Source organism: Bufo bufo, chromosome 6, assembly GCF_905171765.1.
Source record: "Bufo bufo chromosome 6, aBufBuf1.1, whole genome shotgun sequence".
Taxonomy (NCBI): Eukaryota; Metazoa; Chordata; class Amphibia; order Anura; family Bufonidae; genus Bufo; species Bufo bufo.
Window position 1 is genome coordinate 81,386,971 of NC_053394.1, and position 26,785 is coordinate 81,413,755.

The window sequence follows — 26,785 nt, forward strand, 5'->3', positions numbered from 1 at the left end:
TTGTGTCTGTGCTTTTCATGGACCCCTAGACTAGAATGTGTGTGAGGGATCCGTAATCATGTATTGGTGATGTCACCACGGTCCGTGGAAACCACTGATGTTTGAATCCCATTAAAGTCAATGGATACATGTTCTGCACATGGAGACCACACACATCCGCAAATCACTGCCATGTGAGAGACGCCTTCTGGTACCTCCTGACTGGCGTCCATGGACATCAGTATTTTGTCCCAATACAATGGCGAATTTAACCGCTCCTCGCTATTTTATTCCGAAGCTGGAAACTGGAGAGGAACAAAAAGTGTCAGAACACAATACTTTGGTGCATTTCATAGTAAAATAGTTTATAAGGCTGAAAAAAGACATTTGTCCATCCAGTTCGGCCTGTCATCCTGCAAGTTGATCCAGAGGAAGGCAAAAAAAAAAAAACTGAGGTAGAAGCCAATTTTCCTCACTTCAGCCGAATGCACACGGCCGTGAGCGGTCCGTGGTAACCCGGCCTGGATTCCTGCTGAGAGCAGGAGCGCACGGCGTCATTGGTTGCTATGACGCCGTGCGCTTCATGCCGCCGCTGCACTACAGTAATACACTGGTATGATCTATACGAGTGTATTACTGTACAGCAGCGGCGGCATGAAGCGCACGGCGTCATAGCAACCAATGACGCCGTGCGCTCCTGCTCTCAGCAGGAATCCAGGCCGTGTTACCACGGACCGCTCACGGCCGTGTGCATTCGGCTAAAGTGAGGAAAATTCCTTCCGGACTCCAATCAGAATAACTCCCTGGATCAACGACCCCTCTCTAGTAGCTATAAGGGCTCTTTAAGGCTCAGTTCAGACCTGAGCGTTCTGAAAGGAGCGCTCTGTATGCGCGATTGTACGGGCGTTTACAATCGCGCATACAGAGACAAGCGTACACACAGTGTCGCGCGTTCCCGAAAGTCTATGTACGGGAACGCGCGACAAGCGCCCAAAAAAACGCTCCTGTACTTGTTTGAGCGTCGGGCGTTTTACAGCGCGATCGTACGCGCTGTAAAACGCCCAGGTGAGAACCATTCCCATAGGGAAGCATTGGTTTCTCCTTGTTGAGCGTTTTACAGCGCGTAGGAACGCGCTGTAAAACGCTCAGGTCTGAACTGAGCCTAAAGGGTTTCTGTCACCCCATTAAACCGTTTTTTTTTTTTTTTCTTTACTAATAATCCCTATAGTGCGATCTCATGATACATAAGCAAATTAATCATTTTGGTTCAGTAGAATTTGCTAAAAATCGATTTTTAAAATATGCTAATTACCTTGCTACCAGCAAGTAGGGCGGCTACTTGCTGGTAGCAGCCGCATCCTCCGATGGTAATGACGCCCCCTCCGCATGCTGATTGACAGGGCCAGGGAAGGGAATCGTTCTCTGCTGGCGCTGTTAGAATTTGAAATCTCGCGCCTGCGCCGTACCTGTCTTCAATCGGCGCAGGCGCACTGAGAGGCGGCCGCTCGCTCGACCGCTCCATCCTCAATGCGCCTGCGTCGATGATGTCATCAAGTACACCCGGAAGAGAAGACGCCGGCATCGCTGGAAGGAGGCGGAGAGTCTGGTGACGTCGCTGGATGCTCGAATCAGGTAAGTATGTACATAATAAGCATGCTGCCACAAAAACCACCAACGAAATGGGAATAAATAATTTTATAAAAATGACAGTTATTAACACTATACCACCAACGATTATTAATAATAAATCTCTTCCGGGTGTACTTGATGACGTCATCGACGCAGGCGCATTGAGGATGGAGCGGTCGAGAGAGCGGCCGCCTCTCAGTGCGCCTGCGCCGATTGAAGACAGGTACGGCGCAGGCGCGAGATTTCAAATTCTAACAGCGCCAGCAGAGAACGATTCCCTTCCCTGGCCCTGTCAATCAGCATGCCGAGGGGGCGTCATTACCATCGGAGGATGCGGCTGCTACCAGCAAGTAGCCGCCCTACTTGCTGGTAGCAAGGTAATTAGCATATTTTTAAAAAATAGATTTTTAGCAAATTCTACGGAACCAAAATGATTAATTTGCTTATGTATCATGAGATCGCACTATAGGGATTATTAGTAAAGAAAAAAAAACAAAAACGGTTTAATGGGGTGACAGAAACCCTTTAACAGAAGCGGATGCCGTGCGTGTCATCTGCTGCGTGAAAGAGAGCCAAGCCCCGTTCCGGACAGCAGAGACATGGAGCATAAGGCCTATTGCACACGACCGTATGGCTTTTTCAGTGTTTTGCGGTCCGTTTTTCACGGATCAGTTCAGTTTTTTTGTTTCCGTTTCTGTTCCGTTTTTCCGTATGGCATATACAGTATACAGTAATTACATAGATATAATTGGGCTGGGCATAACATTTTCAATAGATGGTTCAGCAAAAAACGGAACGGAAACGGAAGACATACGGATGCATTTCTGTATGTGTTCTGTTTTTTTGCGGACCTATTGACTTGAATGGAGTCACGGAACGTGATTTGCGGGCAATAATAGGACATGTTCTATGTTAAAACGGAACGGAAATACGGAAACGGAATGCATACGGAGTACATTCCGTTTTTTTTGCGGAACCATTGAAATGAATGGTTCCGTATACGGAACGCAAAAAACGGCCAGTAAACGGGGAAAAAAAAAAACGGCCGTGTGCAGGAGGCCTTAGGCTGGGTTCACACAGGCGAGATTTCAGCGCGAGTGCAATGCGTGAGGTGAACGCATTGCACCCGCACTGAATCCGGACCCATTCATTTCTATGGGGCTGTGCACATGAGCGGTGATTTTCACGCATCACTTGTGCGTTGCGTGAAAATCGCAGCATGCTCTATACTGTGTGTTTTTCACGTTCAACGCAGGCCCCATAGAAGTGAATAGGGCTGCGTGAAAATCGCAAGCAAGTGCGGATGCGGTGCTATTTTCACGCACGGTTGCTAAGATGAAAGTCTATTCACTGTATTATTTTCCATTATAACATGGTTATAAGGGGAAATAATAGCATTCTATAATACAGAATGCTTAGTAGGTCAGTTGAGGGTTAAAAAATAAAATTAACTCACTTCCTCCAATTGATCGCGTAGCTGCCGGTCTCCTGTTCTTTTTTTCAGGACCTGTCAAAGGACCTGTGGTGACATCACTGTGCTCATCACATGATCCATCACCATGGTGATGGACCATGTGATGAGCTGAGTCTATGGAGACACTAAAACATGATTTTTTGTTTTTGTTTCAAAAATGCTATTATTGTGTAAAACGTAAATAAAAAAAGTATACATATTAGGTATTGCCGCGTCCGTAAGAACCTGCTATATAAAAAAATCACATGACCTAACCCCTCAGATGAACACCATAAAAAAATGAAAGCGGTGTCAAAAAAGCAATTTTTTGTCACCTTACATCACAAAAAGTGTAATACCAAGTGATCAAAAAGTCATATGCACCCTAAAATAGTACCAATCAAACTGTCATCTCATACCGAAAAAAATGAGCCCCTACATAAGACAGTCGCCCAAAAAAAATAAATAAATACGGCTTTCAGAATATGGAGACACAATTTATTTTTATTTTTTTTAAATGCTTTATTATGTAAAACTGAAACAAACAACCAAAAAAGTTTAGTATTTTCGCGTCTGTAACAACCTGCTCTATAAAAATAGCACATGATCTAACCTGTCAGATGAACACTGTAAATAAGAAAAAATTAAAACGGTGCCAAAACAGCTATTTTTTTGTTACCTTGCCTCACAAAAAGTGTAATATAGAGCAACCTAAAATCACATGTACCCTAAACTAGTACCAACAAAACTGCCACCTTATCCCGTAGTTTCCAAAATGGAGTCATGGCATTCCTTTCCTTCTGCGCCCTGCCGTGTGCCCGTACAGCAGTTTACGACCACATATGGGGTGTTTCTGTAAAGTACAGAATCAGGGCAATAGCTATTGAGTTTTGTTTGGCCATTAACCCTTGCTTTGTTAGCGGAAAAAAATGGATTAAAAAGGAAAATCTGCCAAAAAAGTCAAATTCTGAAATTTCATCTGCATTTTCCTTTAATTCTTGTGGAACACCTAAAGGGTTAACAAAGTTTGTAAAATCAGTTTTGAATACCTTGTGGCCATTGTGAGGCTTACCTAATAGAAACCACCCCAAAAAGTGACTTCAGACCTGAACTGGTCCTTAAAAAGTGGGTTTTGGAAATTTTCTGAAAGATTTCAAGATTTGCCTCTAAATTTCTAAGGCCTCTTTCACACGGGCATCATGTTTTTTCCCGGATAAGATGCAGGTGCGTTGCGGGAAAATGCGCGATTTTTCCGCGCGAGTGCAAAACATTGTAATGCGTTTTGCACTCGCGTGAGAAAAATCGGCATGTTTGGTACCCAAACCCGAACTTCTTCACAGAAGTTCAGGTTTGGGTTAGGTGTTGTGTAGATTGTATTATTTTCCCTTATAACATGGTTATAAGGGAAAATAATAGCATTCTGAATACAGAATGCATAGTACAATAGCGCTGGAGGGGTTAAAAGAATAAAATTAAAAATTTAACTCACCTTAATCCACTTGATCACGCAGCCGGCATCTCTTCTGTCTTCTTCTTTGCTGTGCACAGGAATAGGACCTTTGATGACGTCACTGTGCTCATCACATGGTCCAATCACATGGTTTATCACCATGGTGAGGGACCATGTGATTGGATCATGTGATGTGACGTCACCACAGGTCCTTAGCCGGCAGCTCAACATTACAGAAGACGACAGAGATCCGCAACTACGCGATCAAGTGGACTCGGTGAGTTAATATTTTTTTATTTTTAACCCCTCCATCACTATTTTACTATGCATTCTGTATTCAGAATGCTATTATTTTCCCTTATAACCATGTTATAAGGGAAAATAATAATGATCGGGTCTCCATCCCAATTGTCTCCTAGCAACCATGCGTGAAAATCGCACCGCATCCGCACTTTCTTGCGGATGCTTGCGATTTTCACGCAGCCTCATTCACTTCTATGGGGCCTGCATTGCGTGAAAAACGCACAATATAGAGCTTGCTGCGATTTTCATGCAACGCACAAGTGATGCGTGAAAATCACCGCTCGTGTGCACAGCCCCATAGAAATGAATGGGTCAGGATTCAGTGCGGGTGCAATGCGTTCACCTCCCGCATCGCATCCGCGCGGAATACTCGCCCGTGTGAAAGGGGCCTAAGCCTTCTAACGTCCCCAAAAAATTAATTGTAATTTACAAAATGATCCATGAAGTAGACATATGGGGAATGTAAAGTAATAACTATTTTAGGAGGTATCACTATCTGTTTTAAAAGCAGAGAAATTGAAATTTTTAAAATTGTGAATTTTTCCACATTTTTGGTACAAAATCAAATTTATAAATAAAAATGAAATATTTTGACTCAAATTTACCACTGTCATGAAGTACAATATGTTACGAGAACATAATCTTAGAATGGCCTGGATAAGTAAAAGTGTTATAAAGTTATTGCCACAGAATTTAGGCCTATAACCTAAACATATGGCGAGGTCCCTACTAATACACAGAATCCTAAAGTGACCTTATCAAATGCGCCTGTGGCTCTATAATCATATACAGCCTGTAATCGGGCGGCCAAGCAGGTTCTAGTGAAGTGCGCCGGCCGGCGCATGCGCACTTCGCATAACGAGGCCGCTGCCAGGAGTGAACGATGAACTGAGGTAGGTGGCTCTAATGGAAGGGAGAGCGGAGATTTCAATTCAGAAGGCGGCGCTGGGCACCGAAAGGAGATGGCTGCAGCCGGGCACCCTGCATGGCGAGACTTCCCCTTGGACACATTTTGACGTGAGTGACAGGTTATAAAAACCTGTTTTATATGATAATAGAGCCACAGGCGCATTTGATAAGGTCACTTTAGGATTCTGTGTATTAGTAGGGACCTCGCCATATGTTTAGGTTATAGGCCTAAATGACAGAATCCCTTTAAGGGGTTAAACTCTTTTAGTGAACTCCCCATCACCACCTCCTCAGGCAGAGAGTTCCATAGTCTCACTGCTCTTACCGTAAAGAATCCTCTTCTATGTTTGTGTACAAACCTTCTTTCCTCCAGACGCAGAGGATGTCCCCTCGTCACAGTCACAGTCCTGGGGATAAATAGATTATGGGAGAGATCTCTGTACTGACCCCTGATATATTTATACATAGTAATTAGATCTCCCCTCAGTCGTCCTTTTTATTTTATTTTAAATGAATAACCCTAAGGGCTCGTTCACACGAACTTGTGCTGCCCGTTGCCGTATTGCGGATGCGGAACGAAGCACTATGGAGTGCTTTCTGAGGTTCTGCTACATGCCTCCGCACCACAAAAAGATAGAACTTGCTCTACCTGTTTTGCGGAACGGACGGATCGCGGACCCATTCAAGTGAATGGGTCCGCGATCCCTATGTGGCTGGGCCATGGTCGGTGCCCATGCATTGTGGACAGCAATTTGCGGTCCACAGCACAGGCTTCACATAGTCATGTGAACAAGCCCCAATTTTGATAATCTTTCAGGGTACTGTAGTTGCCCCATTCCAGTTATTACTTTAGTTGCCCTCCTCTGAACCCTCTCCAGCTCTGCTATGTCTGCCTTGTTTACAGGAGCCCAGAACTGTACACAGTACTCCATGTGTGGTCTGACTAGCGATTTGTAAAGTGGCAGAACTATGTTCTCATCACGGACATCTATGCCCCTTTTGATGCAACCCATTATCTTATTGGCCTTGGCAGCAGCTGCCTGACACTGGTTTTTGCAGCTTAGTTTGCTGTTTATTAAAATTCCTTGATCCTTTTCCATGTCAGTGTTACCGAGTGTTTTACCATTTAGTATGTACGGGTGACTTGCATTTTTCCTTCCCATGTGCATAACTTTACATTTATCAGTGTTAAACCTCATCTGCCACTTATCTGCCCAAGCCTCCAATCTATCCAGATCCCTCTGTAGTAGTATACTGTCCTCTTCAGTGTAAATTACTTTACACAGTTTAGTGTCATCTGCGAAAATTGATACTTTACTATGCAAGCCTTCTACAAGATCATTAATAAATATATTGAAGAGTATAGGGCCCAATACTGACCCCTGAGGTACCCCACTAGTGACAGTGACCCAATCTGAGTGTGTACCGTTAATAGCCACCCTCTGTTTTCTATCACTTAGCCAGTTACTTACCCACATACAGACGTTTTCTCCCAGTCCGAGCATTCTCATTTTATATACTAACCTTTTATGTGGTACAGTGTCAAATACTATGGAGAAGTCCAAATATATACGACATCCATTGATGTCATATACACCACTTTTTTTGGTGCAATTTATGCCTAGATCCTGGTGTCCCATTTTTTGGCTCGGAGAACACCAAGGCAGCGAGGAATCCGACCTGAGACCCAGTGAAGACGCAGAGCTGGCAGTGAATGGAAAACTTGGTCTGTTCACACCAAGCAGATGTGAATGGGGTTGTTTCTGCAGCCATGCATGGATTTCTATAACTTCCATTAAGATGAATGGGATAGTTACAGAAATCTGTGCTGTGTGAATATAACCTAAAGACCCAGCCATGCACTTCCTATTAGCGGTCAGCTATTCCTCCCGGCCGCCCCGTACACATGCACGCTCCTCCGAGCTTGTCTGCGGGAAGTAGTGGTCTCTATACACATAGGATGAAAGCCCATCTCCGCAGATCTGTACCTAGGACTCTGTCTGACCTGTTACATGTGCACTTGGCAGCTGAAGACGTCGGTGTTGGTCCTATGTACCTATGTGCCCGCACTGCTGAGAAAAACTGATGTTTTATATGCAAATGAGCCTCTAGGAACAACCGGGGCGTTACCGTTACACCCAGAGGCTCCGCTGGCTTTATAACTGCCGCACCCTCTGCACTTTGATTGGCACGGCCAGGCTGTGAACACATAATCAGACCTGGCCCTGCCAAAGTGCAGAGGGTGCGGCAGTTGTAGAGAGAGCTGAGCCTCTGGGTGGAACGGTAACGCCCAGGTTGTTCCTAGAGGCTCATTTGCATATAAAACACAATTTTTCTCAGCAATGCAGGCACATATGTACATGGGACCAACAGAGATATCTTCAGCTGCCAAGTGCACATGTAACAGGTCAGACAGAGTCCTAGGTACAGATCTGCTGACCAAAATGCCCATTAAAGGGGTTGTCCAGCGCTGAACCCGGACATACCCACATTTTCACCCAGGCAGACCCAATGATATCAGCATCGGAGCATGAAAGGGCTGTTTTGCTTACCACAGCACACTGCTAGGTGGAGGCTTCTGCCCAGCCATGTGTTTGGTGACGTCACCGGCTCTGATGGGCAGTCGTTTTACAGGCTAGGGCAGCGCTAAAGCTCGCCCATTCATGCCGGTGATGTCACCGGGCTCACTGCTGGACGGAAGCCTCCACCTAGCAGTCCTTATGGAGAGCCCGGGGAACTGCAAAAAAAAATGCTTTTGCATGAAATGCTCCGATGCTCATAATAGGGGGCTGCCTGGGTAAAATTGTGGGTATGTCCAGGTTCAGCTCTGAACCCGGAGAACCCCTTTAACATTGGCTGTGTGCATGGAGGCCTCTGAACGCTGCACTGGCAAATGATGATGGAGGGAAAGAAGAATATGTTTAATTTCAGCACGTCTTCCCTTCGTTCTGGCTCCCGCCGAAGGAGTCTAGCGATGAATTTCTTCTCTCTTGCCATTGAAAAGACAAGGCTGAACTGAGCATGCCTGTGTATGGAGGAGCCAGGAGAGAGACACTTAGCTGACAGCTGGTGGAGTAGGTGCGTCTGTGTTGTGTCATTCCTCTATTATTCCTATTAGACGTTATGAATTGCTAGCAATGTGCTACCAGCTGGGCGGGGGTCCCTGGCAGCATGGACTGGACAGCGTCATACTGTGCCCATGGACATGCCCCCAACTGGTAACACTGCAAACTGCTAGCAATTCATTTGTCACTTCATGAAGGGATAATTGAGGAGTGACAAAACATAGATGTTCCAGAATTGTTCTTACATTGGGGAATTCAAGTAGTTACTAAAGCAGACATGTCAGGGGAGGGGACAGCTCCTGCTTAAAGGGGTTGTCCACCTGTGCTGGGCTGTTTTCAGACCCCCTTTCCCTGGTGTAGTGAGCACACTCTCCTGACCCCCAGGCTGGGTTCTGGCTCCATCACTCCCCTTCCCAGGTACAGCCATGCCAACAACGAGTCACGTGACTGCTGCAGCCAATGACTGGCCCTGTATATGGCTGCATGTTGGACATATATTTTTGATGTATCCCTCACCATTATGATCACATGACATTGCTAAACATAAACCTTCCTGTGGATCGCCCTTGTATCTTCTACCCTGCGATAGCTGGTGAGCAGAAATATGAGGGATCACGTCCGTGGCTGACGATCAGCTGCTGGATCTGACATTCCGATGATCTCAGGCTTTCCTGCCGTCCCCGGTGACACCACGTCTGGGCTCACGTTACGTCGTGCGCACATGATGGGTGTAGTAGTGTCCCCTCCCTTCCTCCGCTGCACGGCTGACACCACAACACGAGCAGCGGGTGGATTGGTGAGGGCGCAGTCAGTAGATCGCTTAAAATCAATGCCGAGTTAAATGCCTGCTCGGCTCAGCCAATCAGGAGAGCGGAGGCGCGGACACACCCACTGACACCACAGGGGGGCCGGGCTGCGGTCGGCCAATCAGGAGGCGGGAAGCATGGCCATTGTGGCTGCACGGTGAGCCCCGGGTGCGCGGTACAACAGGCGACGTTTCGCAATTTACATACAGACAAGAAATATGTGACCTTGTTTCTAGTGGATCCAGAGGAGGCGCTGCGGGCGGTGTAGTGCTGGACGGCTGCTCCCTGACCGACTCTGCCTAATAATGAAGCTTATTGACGGCAAGAAGCATTGTAAGTAACCGGGCTGCACGGTCACAGCAACGCCCTGAGCTCAGCTCCATCTGTGCTACCGAATAGTGCACCCTATAGGGACGGCTGGTGAGCGGGCGCAACTGTGCGACATTCGTATCCACTGTCTCCTAGTGTGTGGGCGACATGTAGCATGTTAGATCCTTCCATGGGAGCATCCTGAGCCCTGACAGAGACCTGTGTTATTACCAGCACTATAGACTGTTCTGTAATCTGTCTGTCTGTCCGAGCATCTGTCTGTCTGTCTGTCCGAGCATCTGTCTGTCTGTCCGAGCATCTGTCTGTCTGTCCGAGCATCTATCTGTCTGAGCATGCATCTGTCTGTCTGTCCAAGCGTCTGTCTATCTATCTGTCTGTCTGTCTGTCCAAGCGTCTGTCTATCTATCTATCTATCTATCTATCTATCTGTCTGTCTGTCTGTCCATGCATCTGTCTGTCCAAGCATCTATTCATGTAGTTTATTCTGTAGTTTGAGTCATGTAGTTTATCTGTCTGTCTGTCTCATATCTCTTTCTATTCACACTCTATATACATACATTAATTTGCCATTGGTGTCGTATAAACGTTTTTCTAAGGGTATGTTCACACCAGCGCTGGTTATTTCCGTTAGAGGAGCAGAGCAACGAAGATAACGAGCAAACCGCATTGACTACGATGAGTTCCGTCCCCTTTTTTTATTGGGAAAAATAATAATTCTTCATGCAGGACTTTTTGTCCTCCCTCTGACAAAATTTGCAATAGAGTCCCCAAATGGAACCAACCATGCCCATAAGGGCTCATGCACACGGCCGTATGGTTTTTGCAGTCCGCAAAACACAAGTCCGCAAAAAAAATAATACGGACGACGTCTGCATGCATTCTGTATTTGGCGGAATAGAACAGTCTTATCCTTGTCCGTAAGGCGGACAATAATAGGACATGTTCTATATTTTGGTGGAACAGAAACAACGCCCACGGAGTAACTTCCGTTTACTTTTTGGTGGACCCATTGAAATGAATGGTTCAACATGTGGTCCACGGAATGGACACGGAAATAAAAATCCGTTTGTGTGCATGAGCCCTAAGGGTGCAGTCCCATAGGTGTCTCAGCGCGGTGTTTCCTCCCAGGGGAAAGTGTTGTCGGATGAAATACTGACGGGAGATGGAGTGTGATGATCCGGTGATAACTCCTCCTGGCAGGCGCACGGCCCCGGAAGTGTTGTCCTACTGGTATTAAGGCTATTACTTGATTTTTTGGGGGACAAACATTAGGCCCCTTGGGAGAGATCTGGTCTCTTATACGTCTTCTTAGAGCGCGTGCGCACAGTGCAGATTTGTGTGAAGGAGATCAGCACCAAAACCCCTCCTAAATCTGCACTATTCAATGCAGTTTTTTTTTTTGTGGTTTTTGTTTTGTACAGATTTGATGCGTTTCGCTACAGATCTCAGCCTTCCAGTGAAAAGGGTGAAATCCGCACAAAAAAAAAAGACATGTTTGAGATTTCAAAATTCGCATGGCAGGTCAGTGTCCGCACCTTAGGGTGCATTCACACGACCGTATATATATCTTGCAGATGACATTTTTCTGTTGTTGTTTTTTTGCGGATTCCTATTCTTGTCTGCAAAACGGAAAAGAATCGGACATGTTTTATCTTTTTTGCGGAGATGCGGAATGGACTTATGGATGCGAACCCATTGAAATGAATGGGTCCGCATTCGATAGGCAAAAAATGCGGTTCAGATCTGGAGCAAAAATACGGTCGTGTGAATGGGGCCTTAGCTGGTACTATAATACGCTATGTGTTTTTTATTTTTTGTGCAGGCACCCTTGGGCTAATTCCACACAAGCGCGTTCAGTCTGGGAAACGTGCTCCGTGTGATGGATGCATTTCCCTGACTGGGCGCTTCTTCTCTAACCCAAACTCACAGCATCGTAACGACTTATGATGCTGTGAGTTCCTGCCTGACTGCGGGGGCTCTGGACTGCTGGCATTATGTGAGTACCGTCCAAATGATCCAGATCGCTACTGTTGGCGGCTCACATGATTCTGCTTATGGGGAAGGTTTATCAAACCTGGTGTAAAGTAGACCTGGCTTAGTTAGCCCATAGCAACCAATCAGATTCCACCTTTCATTTTTCACAGCTCCCCTGGAAAATGAAGGGTGGGATCTGATTGGTTGCTATGGGCTAACTAAGCCAGGTCTACTTTACACCAGGTTTGATAAATCTCTTCCATGAGATTATAATATTTTGACTGGGGAGACCTCTTCAGAATGCTCCGGGCAGACTGTGAGGAGCACAAGAGCGATGAAATGTCAGTGTCTCCACAGCACAGACTCCGCGTTAGAGGGCGTCTTCTGATGGATCAGGTTTTTCTGGTTTGGTGAGATTTTTCCGTAGTGTGTGGCTGTGTATTAGGGCTCATGCACACAAACGTATTTTCTTTCCGCGTCCATCTCATTTGCATTGCAAACCGTATACGAAACCATTCATTTCAATGGGTCCGCAAAAAAAAAAACGGAAGTTACTCCGTGTGCATTCTGTTTCCGTGTGTCCATATTTCCGTTCCGCAAAAAAATAGAACATGTCCTATTATTGTCCGCATTACGGACAAGGATGGCACTGTTCTATTAGGGGCCAGCTGTTCCGTTCCACAAAATCCGCAACGCACACGGATGTCATCCGTATTTTTTGCAGATCGTTTTTTTGCGGACTGCAAAATACATACGGTCGTCGTGTGCATGAGCCCTTAATGAGGCGCAATTGGCACGTGTTCTGAATGCGTAGTGCATTATGTATGTACATATACATGAGGTGAGGACAGGGTAAATAGGTGGGGTTAGTTTGTGCTAAAGTTTATGTTGTTCCTCCCCTTTCCCCTGTAGGTTGGTTATAAAAACAATGGGGGAGATTTATCAAACTGGTGTAAAGTAGAACTGGCTTAGTTGCCCATGGCAACCAATCAGATTCCTCCTTTCATTTTTGACAGCTCCTTTGGAAAATGAAAGGCAGAATCTGATTGGTTGCTATGCGACACTAAGCCAGTTCTACGTTACGCCAGTTTGATAAATCTCCCCCAGTGTTTTTTGTTTTTAGCCAAAACCAGAAGTGGATTCAGCAGAAAGGAGGAGTAGAAGTCCTTCCCATGTATTACCCATTCCATTTGAGTCCAACTCTGGCTTTGACTTAAAAAACGGCCCCATATTCACTGTGTGGAAACACGCTTAGGGCTGCTTCACACACAGTTTTGGTCCTAGTGTATTTTTAGGCCAAAAAACAAAACAAAAATTAGGCCTACAGGCATTTAAAAAGTCGGAACTGGCGTTTTTTGCCTAAAGAGTGCTTCAGAAAACCCACATAGGTCTTCCCAGAAATTATGAAGGTATATGTGTGACACCAGCCTTATACAGTGAATTGTGGACTCCCCGAAATATCATCGCCACTGTGGTGCCGCCATGGTGGAATTAAATATTAGCCGCTGGCTTGATTCGTTTCTCCATCACATTATTCACGGCTCATTTCCAGGGGTTACAACCACCGCTGCATCGCAGGTATCTGTGCTTTTTTCTGTAGTGTGGAAGCACGACCACCACTGCTGGATTGCAGGGTGGTCGTAACTAGTGTTGAGCGAATCGGGTTTGGATTGCGGTGTCCAAACCCAATTTGTTTGTTAACTTTGTTAACAATATAGCCTCTGTCCTACCGTAAAATGTATGGGCTCTGCGGAGGTCTTTGCAGCAAATATGGCGAAACAAAGCAAGTCTATGACACAACACTTTGTTTATTCACATAAAATGGGAATAAAGCTGAACTCTGTTTCCTGCCTCAATAACGAAGCCGAGTTCATCTTCGACACTGTACTTATGCGAATAAACAAAGTGTCACGTCATAGACGCGGGAAGAAGCAAGTCTTGCGATAGTTGCAGCAAGTTCGCAAAGACCTCCGTAGAGCCCAAACGAATCTGGTTCGGATACAGCAATCTAGACCCGATTCGCTCAACACCAGACGTAACCATGGAAACAAGCAGCGTATACTGAAATGGAAAAATGAATCCAGCCAGCAGCGGAGGCAATATGGACCATCACAATACATTAGTAAGTGCCTTGTAGTAACTTTCTCTACATGATAAATGCCATTTGCTGAAGTGACACAACCCCTTTAATACAATAAATGAACATATATTCACTGGTTGACGCCACCTCCGCTCCGATCCTCACGGCACAGCTTTGTTTACATGGCTGCAGTGGTGATGTGTATACTGAATGTGACCACTACGGCCAATGACCTCACCAGTCTTAGGCCTCATGCACACGACCAGTGTTCTGGTCCGCAGTTTTTGCGGATCGGGTGCGGACCCTATCACTTCAATGGTGCCGCAAAAGATGCGGACAGCACTCCATGTGCTGTACGCATTCGTTGTTACGTAGCCCCGCAAAAAAAAAAATAACATGTCCTATTCTTGTCCGTTTTGTGGACAAGAATAGGCATTTCTACAATGGGCCGCCTGTTTTGTTCCGCAAATTGCGGAAGGCACACGGGCGGCTTCCGTGTTCCGTGGATCCGCAATTTGCGGACCGCAAAAAAACGGAACGGTCGTGTGCATGAGGCCTTTTGCTGTATACTGCAGGGCCATTGGCTGTAGCAGTGACATGTGGTATAGAAGATTCAGCATAATTTTCTGCCGGCTCTCAGTGCTTTGGTTTGTCAGATACCATAAAGCCTACCCTTTCTGCATCCTTGGACTTTCATTCCTGTTTTTTACAGCATGGTACATGTTACACAACTGTATTGTAAATCCCTGCGGCCAGACAATTATTTCTCTTTGTCTGATGGTCAAAGCTCATAGCTAACATTTGCTATTGGGGAAAAACGACTCTGAAGACATTGGGTCATGAATATGTTAGGAAACTGCATAAAGGGCAATTCCCTGGCATCAGCCTCCCCTCTCTTAGTTTACATGTCTGCAGGACTTTAAACAAGAAGACAGGCATCCGTTATGCTTGTGTCTGTAGGTGAGTGTCAGTTTTGAAGTACACTCTATTACATTTATTTATTTAGCAGGAATTGCAGGAATTTATGAAGCGCTGATTGCAATCTCAGAAATTAATAGGAATTAATATCTCTTCGTGGACGGTATTTATCAAGCAGTAGCACAGAGCCGGGACAGGAAAATCCACATTGGCAGCTTATACCCTGCTCAGCCCTTCTGGGCTGCCTGTATTCGGTCTATAAAGCAGCAGGCTCTGGCTGCCTTAAAACCACTGTGCCTGCTCAGGCTGCAAGGAACCCACACAGTGAAGAGTACAGCAGCCTCTGCTCAACTATCTCAGCAGTCATAGAAGCCCTCCTTCCACTAGTTCAGAAGGCCCACCCCCCCAACTAGCTCAGTATTCCTAGAAGCCCCCCTCGAATAATTCAGTAATCACAAAAGGCCCACCCCCCAGCTAGCTCAGTAGTCACAAGAGCCCCACAATGACTAGCTCAGTAGTCCTAGAAGCCCCCTTTGACTAGTTTAGTAGTCACAACAGCCCCATGTTACTTACCCAGTAGTCACAGCTGAACGCCCCCTTTCAGATTGGTTACACAGCCAGTGACAGATCTACAGTTTTTGAGCATTGAATACCAAGTAGAGTACAGTCATCAGGTTGACTTTCTGACACGTGAGGAGGAAACTCTTGCAGTTAGCTCAAGACTCTACTGTGTGACCTCTGTCTCCTTAGAATTTATGTGCAACTTTAATGTTTTATGTACAGCCAGTAATTTATGGTTTTATAGGACTGCAATACACCAATAACAAACATGTGGCTTTGACTTCTTCATTCATGGTAGTTACGGTATATAGCACCAGGACATTGTACAGCCGTGTTCACTGGTAGTCAGGCAGCGGGACTAAAGACGTATAAATCATATTAGGGCCAGTTCATTTTCAGCTTGAGGTTTTTGAAGGAGATCTGCGCGGAAAACGCACAAAAAAAGTATGGACTATTATGGGGCTGTTTTTGGGAGATTCAGAACTGGTTTGGCCCCAGGTTAAGGCATGCTGCTTCTTTTTTACATGTGTAAATACGAAGCAAGTACTGCTTGCCATTGAAATGAATGTGAGACTGTTTTGAGGCAGAAATGCTCCAAAATCAGCGCAATAAAACTCCTTTAGGTGGAAGAATCAATGATCCAGGGAGTCGTAGCACATAACCGTCAATTGGAAGACCCAGTGGACTAAAGTGCTACGCTACGGGTATTTACTAGTTTCCCTCTTTTTTTTTTTTTTTGTGGTGTATATATGTATTTGGGATGAATAGGCATTGACCATTTGGTGTCATGGACGTTCCCGCTACAGGTGGCAGGAGATCGGTGAGACTGGCAACACGTGGTTTGATCTGATATGTTTTCCGTTTGGATGAAATGACGTCTGTTGTTTCTGGTGCTTGCCATGCCTTCTGTCCCCAGGTGTGGCTATTAGGGTCATTTAACCTTCCCTATTTATAGTTGCTTCTCCCACAATGCTGTGTGGTTTAAAGCTTCTGTTTGGACCTTTTGGATAGCTTGTGGTTGGATCTCGGCTATGTTCCTGGTGCCTCTTTTGCGCCTTTGAAGTTAAGTCTTTTCTTTCCCCTTTGTATCTTGTTTGGGTTCTCTGTGTTTTTTCCCTATTGTTTGTATTAGGCCTGAAGGAGGCTCCTGTTCGTCCTTCCTTTTGGAGGAACAGGTAGTCTCGTCCCTGCCATTAGTACCAGGGCTTATAGGGCTTGATAGGACTCTAGGTATTCCTGTGTATGAACTCGCCTACCTTTTGGGGTCTGTTCATACTGGCAGTCAGTCAGGATTTTGGTTAGGGTTTTCACTAGGAGGTGTCCATTTTCCTTCCCTAGTTCTCAGGCCTGATTCCCTGTTCCCCTCTTCCCTCCTATGCTCGGTGTGGTGTTTCCCTCCCACACCGAAGCATGACATCTGGTGAGTGGTGAAATAATGAATGTCAGTGATTCCTGATGGACTCGGCCAAAGAGTCCAGAAACCGTTATCAGACAGGTTCGATTTCTATCTTTCCTATCGTTTGTTTCTTCAAAGTTGAAGTGACCTTCCAGGCTAAACCAAAAATTTTACCATACATGACACATGTACAGTCAGCGCTCCTTGTGTACCCTCTGTTCCTCCCATGTCTCTTTTGTTCTGGCTACCTGTTGGATTACTTTCAAGATGGCCGTCACAGAGCACTGTAGAAAAGTCTAACCCTCTTCTAGGAAACACCACATGTCTTATACTTTTTTACAACGCTCTTCATTGGGAATTCCGAGAAAGGGTGGCTATCTTGAAGAGAATCCAACGGGGACCAGAACAGTGGATGCATTGGAGAAAAGGATGGACAACAGCTGTCCAAGAGTCATTCTGAAGTTTTAGGTTTGGACTGGAGGGTCTCATAAAGCATCACCAAAGAGATATGACAATCGCTTATCTCCCTCCATAGAAATAACACCCCCATTAGATTGAGCTGAAAAGATATGGTAGTGGGAGACTCGGGCAAGCCTTCCATCAAATTTTTAAAAATGCTCAGCGATTGACTACAGTAGGATCCAAGGATTCTGAATTTTACCCATTTTCTACATCATTAGAAGCTGAATTGGTTTTATGTTGGTTGTATTGAGGTAATTTTAAAGAGGTTCTTATCCTGAATTTATTTTTAGGAAAATCTGATTAGTAGTGCAGGCAGGAAATGACATGGCTTGTCAGACAGACTGGTTACTGAGGAATATACTGCCTAACCACCACGGTCTCTTTTTGTGTTATTGCTGGTCATCTTCATTGAAGTGAATTGTAATACAACACACAACCATATGGTGCTGTTTATGGAATTATTATATATTTTTTTTTATTCTGCACAACCCTTTTAATTAGGTTGTCAGGCAGCATATTTCTATTAAAGAGGTAAGACTTACACCTTTGAAAAAAAAAAAAAGGTATTGCCACTTTAGATATTTATGGCACAACCACAAGATATTTCATAAATGTCCAATGGGTGGTGGTGCCACCTTTTCAGTCTATACATTTTGGGGGGGAAAAAGGTTCAAATGTCACCTGTTTGCTGATTCAAAGCATCGCTCAACTCTTTCTTTCACCTCTCCATTGACTACCTGTTACAGAACTAACTTTTATAAGCTCTTTATTGTGTATTCCTTCCATGTCGTACGGCTGAATGCAAACAATCCCTGACGTATTAAAAGGGTTTTATTAGTTCTTTAGACACCTCATAAAAAAGTACCTTCCTTTTTGTCAACTTTATTTTAGAAAAGGGGATATTTGCCAGGTTTGAAGTGGAGTAGGTAGGTTGTCCAGTAAAGTCGCCCGCATGTGCAATCATCGACTTTATATTCAGATTGCTAGTATGAGAAAACACTCCAGAATAAAGACTTACAACGAAAACCATAAGTAATATAGAATATGTCAGGGCCGCTTATCAGTAGAGGTACGGTAATGGCCCATGTTCTTCTGTGGGTGCACCCTTAATAATGACTCTGAACAAAACAGAGCCAAAATAGGGCCGTGTGCAGGACTTGTGTTTTAGGAAAGTAGTCCCAGTAAAAATTGGGAACACTTTCCAATACCCGTTTGCCGAATGTGGGTTAAAAGCTCCCAGAGAATATGTCAAATAGACCCATAAGCCCTATTCACCTGATAAAAGACCAAAATAGTGTCCTTTTGGCCTCCATCATGCTACGATAGGTCGGTATGTTTTTTTGTTTTAACAGTGCAGTCTGCTGTACTGTACCATACAGAGGCATCCAGTAAAAAAAAAACATATATGGTGTGGTATACATTTTTGGCGTCATTTATCAAACTGGTGTAAAGTAGAACTGGCTTAGTTGCCCATAGCAACCAATCAGATTCCACCTTTAATTTTCCAAAGGAGCTGTCCAAAATAAAAGGTGGAATCTGATTGGTTGCTATGGGCAACTAAGCCAAATCTACTTTATACCAAATTGATAAATGACCCCATTTGTTTTTTACAATGGGAGCCTATGGGTGTGACAGAAGCCCCTGTACGTATATATCATACTTGCCAACATTTGTGTTTATAAACTCTGGACATTAAAGCCCCGCCACCCGAGTACACCCTAAAGCTGGCTGGTGATACCCACTTCTGGGTGGGGTTTACTCGAGTCACACCTATTTTTGTATCTGGAATGTGTGTAATGTGAAAGAAGCCTAAAAGTAATCCATATAACATAATGTACATCAGTGAAACAGAGTAGAAGGCGCTGACGGTCTTTGACAGGGCTGCTAAGAAGGAACGTTATTTCACACAAATTTTGGTGCAGAATACTACAAAACCTATGCATAATTTCGTTAGTCATTGCAAACCTCTGGTTAAAGGGGTTCTCTGGGAATTATTGAACATGGTCACCAGTCACCCATCCTTGAATGTGAATAGGACGGTTGCGTCCCACTGCAGAACTGCATGGGTGCGAGGCCTCACTTCATTACGCAGGGCTCCAGCTCCTGCTTTCATGTTACAGTACTGAGTGTTGCTGTCGGGCTGCTCTACCTGGCAGCATACTGTAGACAGGATTGTATCTTTACTAGCTAATTGTAGAGCAAGAACCCTTTGCTGGATCCGTATTATGATACTATGCTGCAGTTTTTCGGCACGAGAAACCACATGATAAAAACACATGTACTCCGCATTGCCTGCGACAATTAAAAATCCCCTACAATTGTTTAAAATAAGAATAAAACATGATATACTCACCCCTTACTCCATCGTCTTTCTCTGCTACGCTGGTCCGGCTGCTGGTTGTTCACAGACTGAACACGTGTCTGGATGCGGCATGTGACCGCTGCAGCCAGTCGCTACCCTCAGCGGATCATGGTAAAGACACAAATACAACAATGATGTTATAACTGGCTGCAAAACTGGAAAAGTGAACCAAACAAGTGTGCCAAACCCCCCCAGTAGCGGGAAATACGTCATTGGGACGTATTGTGTGGGAGATATCGTGAAAGTTTAATTTCTGTTGCTCTCCTCTGATGCCTCTAGTAGTTGTGCTGCTCGCTTTAGACCTTTCCCCCAGATAGCTATCGGCTAGAGCCTGGATCACATTTCTCCCTTTCAGACGCCACCTGCTTGCGTGGCCACGTGATTGATGAGGAACTGTAAGGAAATTAGGTGTGCAGAACAACCGTCACCTGATGCTTCAGGATTTGCTGCGGGTCTGCAGCAGCAACATCCGTATCAAGAAAAGCAGATTTGTATGGCGGAAAATAACACGCCCATGCCGTGGGTTTGCCGTAGATTTCACCCTCTGCATGGCAAAGGGTGAAAACTGCGGCGTATCCGCAACATGAATTGTATGTGCTGCGGGTTCAAAATCTCCGCACCACATGTCGGGTTGCGTGAAGATTCCGGGGCGGATGCTCTGCGCAACGCGTGGATTTGGATTGGTGAAAACCTCGTCCGCTCCACTGCTACTTTTAAGCACTGCAGATTTTCCAAGCGCAATTTCGCTGCGGAAAATCCCTAAGGGTACGGCCACACCAGCTGGCAGTTCCACAGGTGAATTACTGCCAAGGATTTTTCCATAGTTCTGTAGCAAAATCTGTGACCTGTCCGTGTCAAATCAACATGTGTTACACCCCATGTGTAAGTGAATGGGAGTTGCGCTGCAGTAACCAGGTGTTGCCGCTACACAAAGGACGGAGCTGTGTAGTTCTGGGTCCTGTTATGGGGCTGAACTGCAATACCAAGCACAGCCACTGTACAATGTAAGGCGCTGTGCTTGGTGAGCAGAGAGAAGGCTGCGGCGCTACTGCCTTCTCAAACATCTGATCGTCGGGGGGACCCCCACAGTCGGATACTGATGTTCTATCCGGAGGATAGTAAAAAAAAATCCAGAAAACCCCTTTAAAGGAATATTATGTGTGAGAACATCCAACTAAGGCCTCATGCACACGACAGTTGTTTTTTGCGTCCGCAAAAAAAACCCGGATGCGGCATCCGTTTTTTTTGGAGGATCCGTTTTTTTCCACAGATCCCTTGTAATAAATGCCTATCCTTGTCCGCATATGTAAAAAAAGTAGGACATGCACTATTTATTTATTTTTTGCTGAAGGGAAACACGGACAACGGACGCGGAACACAAATGGATGAACTATCAGCATTGTTTTGCTGACCCATTGAAATGAATGGGTCCCCATCCTATCCGCAAAAAAAAATAACGGAACGGAGGCCGAGAAAAACAACTGTCGTGAGGCCTAAAGCTCAGTCTAACAGCTCGGCATTGTGCTGATGATTTGGCCATGATTTCACCCCAGGCTTAGAGAGAACAGTTAGCGGTTACACGTGGTGATTATACTGTCACCGCTATATTTAGAGCCACATCAAAACACTTGGTTGTTTTGTGTTTGCTGCCAAGTTTAGCAGGGCATTCAGAAGCAGAGTGGGCACGTCCGACATCTCGTCGCCCTGGTTGGCTAATGTAGGGATAATAGGGATCTTCTCCTCGCCTTTCATGTTGCCGGTCCTGTATAGAGGCCAATGGGAGAATAAAATCCTCTCCCGTCCGTGAATGCCTCTGTGGCTGAGTATATTGTACCACAGACTTGTTTGCTTACTTTCTGTTCTAAGCAATATTGTACTATGTATTTTATATTGTAACTGTACCATTCACTATGCAGTGAGGAGGTGTCTACTCTTTAAAGGGCTTTTCATCGCATAATAGGTTTCTGTTGAATGAGACAAAATGAAAAACAAAACAAAAACCTGGGTGTATTAGGTAATGGTAGAACTTGACACTGTACGAAGATTAAAGAGGTTTTCCAGTTTCATGATGATTTTCTTATCTGACTACTATTAATGTGTATGGGGAATTCCCATCTCGAACATTGGGGGCATATCACTACAATATGGGCCCCCCAGTGTCCGACATGGGAATACGCCTTTAAGGGTGTGACTACTGCAGAGGGAACGTTGTGGCTCCCACATATTTTTTAGGGTCTTGGATGACCGACCTGTTTAGTTATGTAGCCAAACGGTAATGGAGGCCGTATTACTGCGGAAATAGATGGTCTATTTGTGAGGAGTGAGAAAGCTGGGTAACCCAAGTGGAAGTTAGATGAAATTGCTGAGTAAATTTTTTTAGAAATTCTATTAAATTATCCTCCATTGCTCCAGTCCCAATCCTTTGTGGACCGCGCCGTTCACCACTTTCTCTTCAATAGCTGTAGGAAATAAGCAGGCATTTCCCATGTGACAGAAGCCACCAGGAAGTAGAAACTGGTGGAGAATGAGGAAGCATTGGAATGGAAGTGGCGAGGGAAATGCTAAAGTGACTAATTTTTATTTTTTTATAATGTATTATTCTGACAGTATTTTTCACTGCAGGGCAACCATGGAAATCCCTGTCCACCCTTTCATTACAGAACTGTGACCACAATAAAACTGCCTTAGTTGCCTATAGCAACCAATCAGATTCCACCTTTCGTTTTTCACAGCTCCTTTGGAAAATGAAAGGTGGAATCTGATTGGTTGTTATGGGTAACTAAGCCACTTTATGCCTCCATTATGTCTAATTTTATATTTTTATATATTTATTTTCACTTTTCTTTCAGCCTTCCCATGGTTTGGAATGGACATTGGGGGAACTCTGGTGAAGCTAGTTTACTTTGAGCCTAAAGATATCACGGCAGAAGAAGAACAAGAGGAGGTTGAAAACCTGAAAAGCATAAGAAAATACTTGACTTCAAATACAGCGTACGGTAAAACTGGTGTCCGGGATGTCCACCTGGAACTGAAAAACTTGACCATGTGCGGCCGCAAGGGCAATTTGCACTTCATCCGCTTCCCCACCTGTGCTATGCACAGGTTCATCCAGATGGGGAGCGAGAAAAACTTCTCCAGCCTGCATACCACACTTTGTGCCACCGGTGGTGGGGCCTACAAGTTTGAAGAGGACTTCAGGACGGTATGTAGGGGAAGGGGCACAGTTTCACAAGTTGTCGGGAGACAGTCTCAAAGTCCAACCTTAATAAAACCAAATAAACATTAATTTTGAAAGCACATGCTGTGGGGTAAAAGGTCAATGCGGTTGCGTCAAACTTCCTAGGAAAATAATCTGTTAAGGTCAATAATAACAACATTGGACACAGAGCAAAAATTCAGAGGTTAAAACAATGTAAAAGGTCTATCATAGGAGGCCTGTTTTCTTTGCATGTGAGGAGCACTTGTTGCCTCCCATGGTCCCAGTCTTGAAAAATATTTATATCTTTTTGCTCCTTAATTGCAAAATATCACTTATTACCAGCAAGGTGGGCAAGGTTATGAGCAGGACAGAAGCTCCAATAGGACTTCAAAGTCTGCTGGGGTCACCATTTTATTTTTCGTTGTAAGATATGGAAACGAGACTTCTTTCAACCATCTTTCTTGTATTTCTAGTTCAGTGTCTTCCGAGCTTGACCCGACTACCAGTATAACAGCATACCAACAGGAAAAGTTGTTACATGCGGTTTTATTTGTCACTTTTGCTGGAGGAAATGCAGCTGTTATCTGCGACCTGTTTATCGGGGTGTTTGATGATGTTGATAAATATGTTGCATCTTTAAAGGGGTTTTTCCAGTTCCTTGATATTGATGACCTATCCTCAGGATATGTTATCAATATCAGATCGGTGATGGTCCGACACCTGGCACTGATCAGCTGTTCCCTGCAGCCCTGGGTGCGGGGCGTTGGACCCTCACAGATCTGATATTAATGGCCTATCTTGAGGATAGGTCAACAATATCGGGAGCTTGGAAAAACCCCTTTAAGTTATCTAGAGATTTTTTAATTTTTTGCAACCCCCACTTACTGCAGTAAGATTGTGTGAAAACTTTGTGACAGTTTAAGAAGTCACAATTTACATATTGTGTCTGAATCCTGCAGAGGTAGCAAACCGTGCCCAGAGTAAAATGTACCATAAAAAAAGGGGAAAAAGCATAAATGATAAATGTGGGCTTTCGTCGCTCATCTTTAAGGCTACTTTCACACTTGCGTTCGGAGCGGATCCGTCTGGTATCAGCACAGACGGATCTGCTCCTATAATGCAAACGCTTGCATCCGTTCAGAACGGATCCGTTTGCATAACTAGTTTTTTCAGATCTGATTTTTCAGGAGGGGGAGGGGGGGGTCGGCCGTATGGCCGCACTGGCCACCAATGAGTTAAAAACAGGGGGGGGGAGGGAGGGGGGGGGGTCTGCTGCCTGGCAGCACCTGCCAGGCAACAGGGGGCAGTCATGTACACAGTTATTTTAGTGTATTCTAACTTGAAGCGTCCCCATCACCATGGGAACACCTCTGTGTTAGAATATACTGTCGGATCTGAGTTTTCACGAAGTGAAAAATCTGATCTGAAAAAAACAGTTATGCAAACGGATCCGTTCTGAACGGATGCAAGCGTTTGCATTATAGGAGCGGATCCGTCTGTACAGACACCAGACGGATCCGCTCCGAACGCAAGTGTGAAAGTAGCCTTAAAGATGAGCGACGAAAGCCCACATTTATCATTTATGCATATGCACCTTTTTTATGGTACTTTTTACTCTGGGCACGGTTTGCTACCTCTGCAGGATTCAGACACAATATGTAAATTGTGACTTCTTAAACTGTCACAAAGTTTTCACACATGGTATATTCTAACATAGAGATGTTCCCATGGTGATGGGGATGCTTCAAGTTAAAATATACCATCGGATTGGAGAAAACTCCGATCTGATGGTATATTAATAGGGACTCCTGACTTTACATTGAAAGTCAATGGGGGACGGATCCGTTTGCAATTACACCATATTGTGTCAACGTCAAACGGATCCGTCCCCATTGACCTGCATTGTAAGTCTGGACGGATCCGTTTGTCTCTGCACGGCCAGGCGGACACGAAAACGCTGCAAGCTGCGTTCGGGTGTTCACCTGCTGAGCGGAACGGAGGCCAGACGGTGCCAAACTGATGCATTCTGAGCGGATCCGCATCCACTCAGAATGCATTGGGGCTGTACGGATCCGTTTGGGGCCGCTTGTGAGAGCCTTCAAACGGAACTCACAAGTGGAACCCCGAACGCAAGTGTGAAAGTAGCCTAAAAGGGTTTTCAGAGATTTGGGACCCCACCAATCAGCTGTTTGAGAAGGCAGTAGCGCCCTTGTGAGCAAGTTCATCAATCATATGGCTTAGGCCTAGTTCACACGGACGTTTTTTTTGCAAGTGTACGGGCCGTTTTTTTGTGTTCCGTATACGGAACCATTCATTTCAATGGTTCCGCAAAAAAAACGGAATGTACTCCGTATGCATTCCGTTTCCGTATTTCTGTTTTTCCGTTCCGTTGAAAGATAGAACATGTCCTATTATTGTCCGCAAATCACGTTCCGTGGCTCCATTCAAGTCAATGGGTCCGCAAAAAAAATGGAACACATACGGAAATGCATCCGTATGTCTTCCGTATCCGGTCCGTTTTTTCTGAGCCATCTATTGAAAATGTTATGCCCAGCCCAATTTTTTCTATGTAATTACTGTATACTGTACATGGCATACGGAAAAAACGGAACGGAAAAGCGGAAACACAACGGAACTCAAAAACAAAACAACGGATCCGTGAAAAACAGAACGCAAAAAACTATAAAAGCCATACGTTCATGTGAACTAGGCCTTAGGCGCACCTCAGCCCCATTCAAGTGAAAAGGGCTGAGTGCGATACCAAGCACAGTCCCTATACAATGTACGTAAGCTACGAGAATCCTTTTCAAAACAGCTAATTGGCGGGGGTCCCGACTGTTGGACCCCCACCAAAAAAAAAAAATCTTGGAAAGAATCCTTTTTAAAAAAAAAATGTTGCTCCAGTTGTTTAATGAGTTGTCCCCTTTTTAAATTGGAGCCAGCATGGCGACCTATTGAACTTGTCAGGCCCAGCATCCCTTACCCCTGTGTCTGCCCCTGCACCAGTCTACTACTTCAATAAATTGCAGGGATCCAGCAAGGTCACCTCTAGTACCTAGCCAAAACTCGGCTAACTAGCTAGCTCAATGTTTGCACTTATTGTGAATGACTCATTTCCCGTTAAGGTTAGATACTTCTTTAAACATTATAATAATGATAATAATATAATGATAATAGTATAATAATATAATCCTATGACTAAATGGCATAGTGATATCTATAGTGCACAGATATTTTGCCACTTCCAATGCGGTCTTGTAGTGTTTGCTAATTTTGCCTGATACATTGAATGTACACTTCCATCGATTTTAATCACACATATACATCCTATATGTGAATATGCCATGTGTTTCTTTAAAAGCGTACCTGCATTTTCAAAAAGTTTGCATAATGGCTGTGCTTCTTTTGTACAATCATAACTGTGAAGGGACAGTTACGTTTTTTGGGCTTCGCTAATAGTTTTTTATCAGACATATTATTCCCTGTTTCAGCTGCACAGCTAGATGCATTTCACTCTGAAGCAGGGGGCGATTCCCTTCTGCCAGCACTTTACTGCAGTGACCTCACTTTCCTGACTTCCCACTATGTTTGTTTTTAGCTCTGGAGCTTACAGAACTGATAAGGAGGGATAAATCACACTTACAAAAAGGCAGGAGGCTCCTGTGATCTTCAGAAGCAGTGTAGAAGCAGTTCTTCTATCAGGCTCACATCTCGGCTAGCTCTGACATGCCCCCACCTCCTCTCAGCGGTCTTCTGAGACTCTGTTACCAGGGACGGATGTTGCGGGACAGCAGGCAGTGGACTGCAACTTAGGTGGAAGTGAGACCCCCAGTGGCCATGACTTTACTGCTTTTTTCAGGTGGATGCAGGCATATTTTTTAAATGAAGTGCTACTTACACCAATCTCTA

At 44.9% G+C, this 26,785-nt stretch overlaps 1 protein-coding gene across 2 annotated transcripts in view; it reads left to right on the top strand.

Moving 5' to 3' along the window:
• Positions 1-26,785, top strand: part of PANK1 (pantothenate kinase 1) — a 50,264-nt gene that overhangs the window by 879 nt on the left and 22,600 nt on the right. The window contains exons 1-2 of one of the 2 annotated variants that reach the window (XM_040436961.1): positions 9,698-9,927; positions 22,527-22,879. In XM_040436961.1, coding sequence (XP_040292895.1) covers positions 9,900-9,927; positions 22,527-22,879 — 381 coding nt within the window. In that variant the 5' untranslated portion in view covers positions 9,698-9,899. Of the gene's footprint in view, positions 1-9,697; positions 9,928-22,526; positions 22,880-26,785 lie in introns of those variants that run through there. The other variant, XM_040436960.1, reaches the window with a different exon arrangement.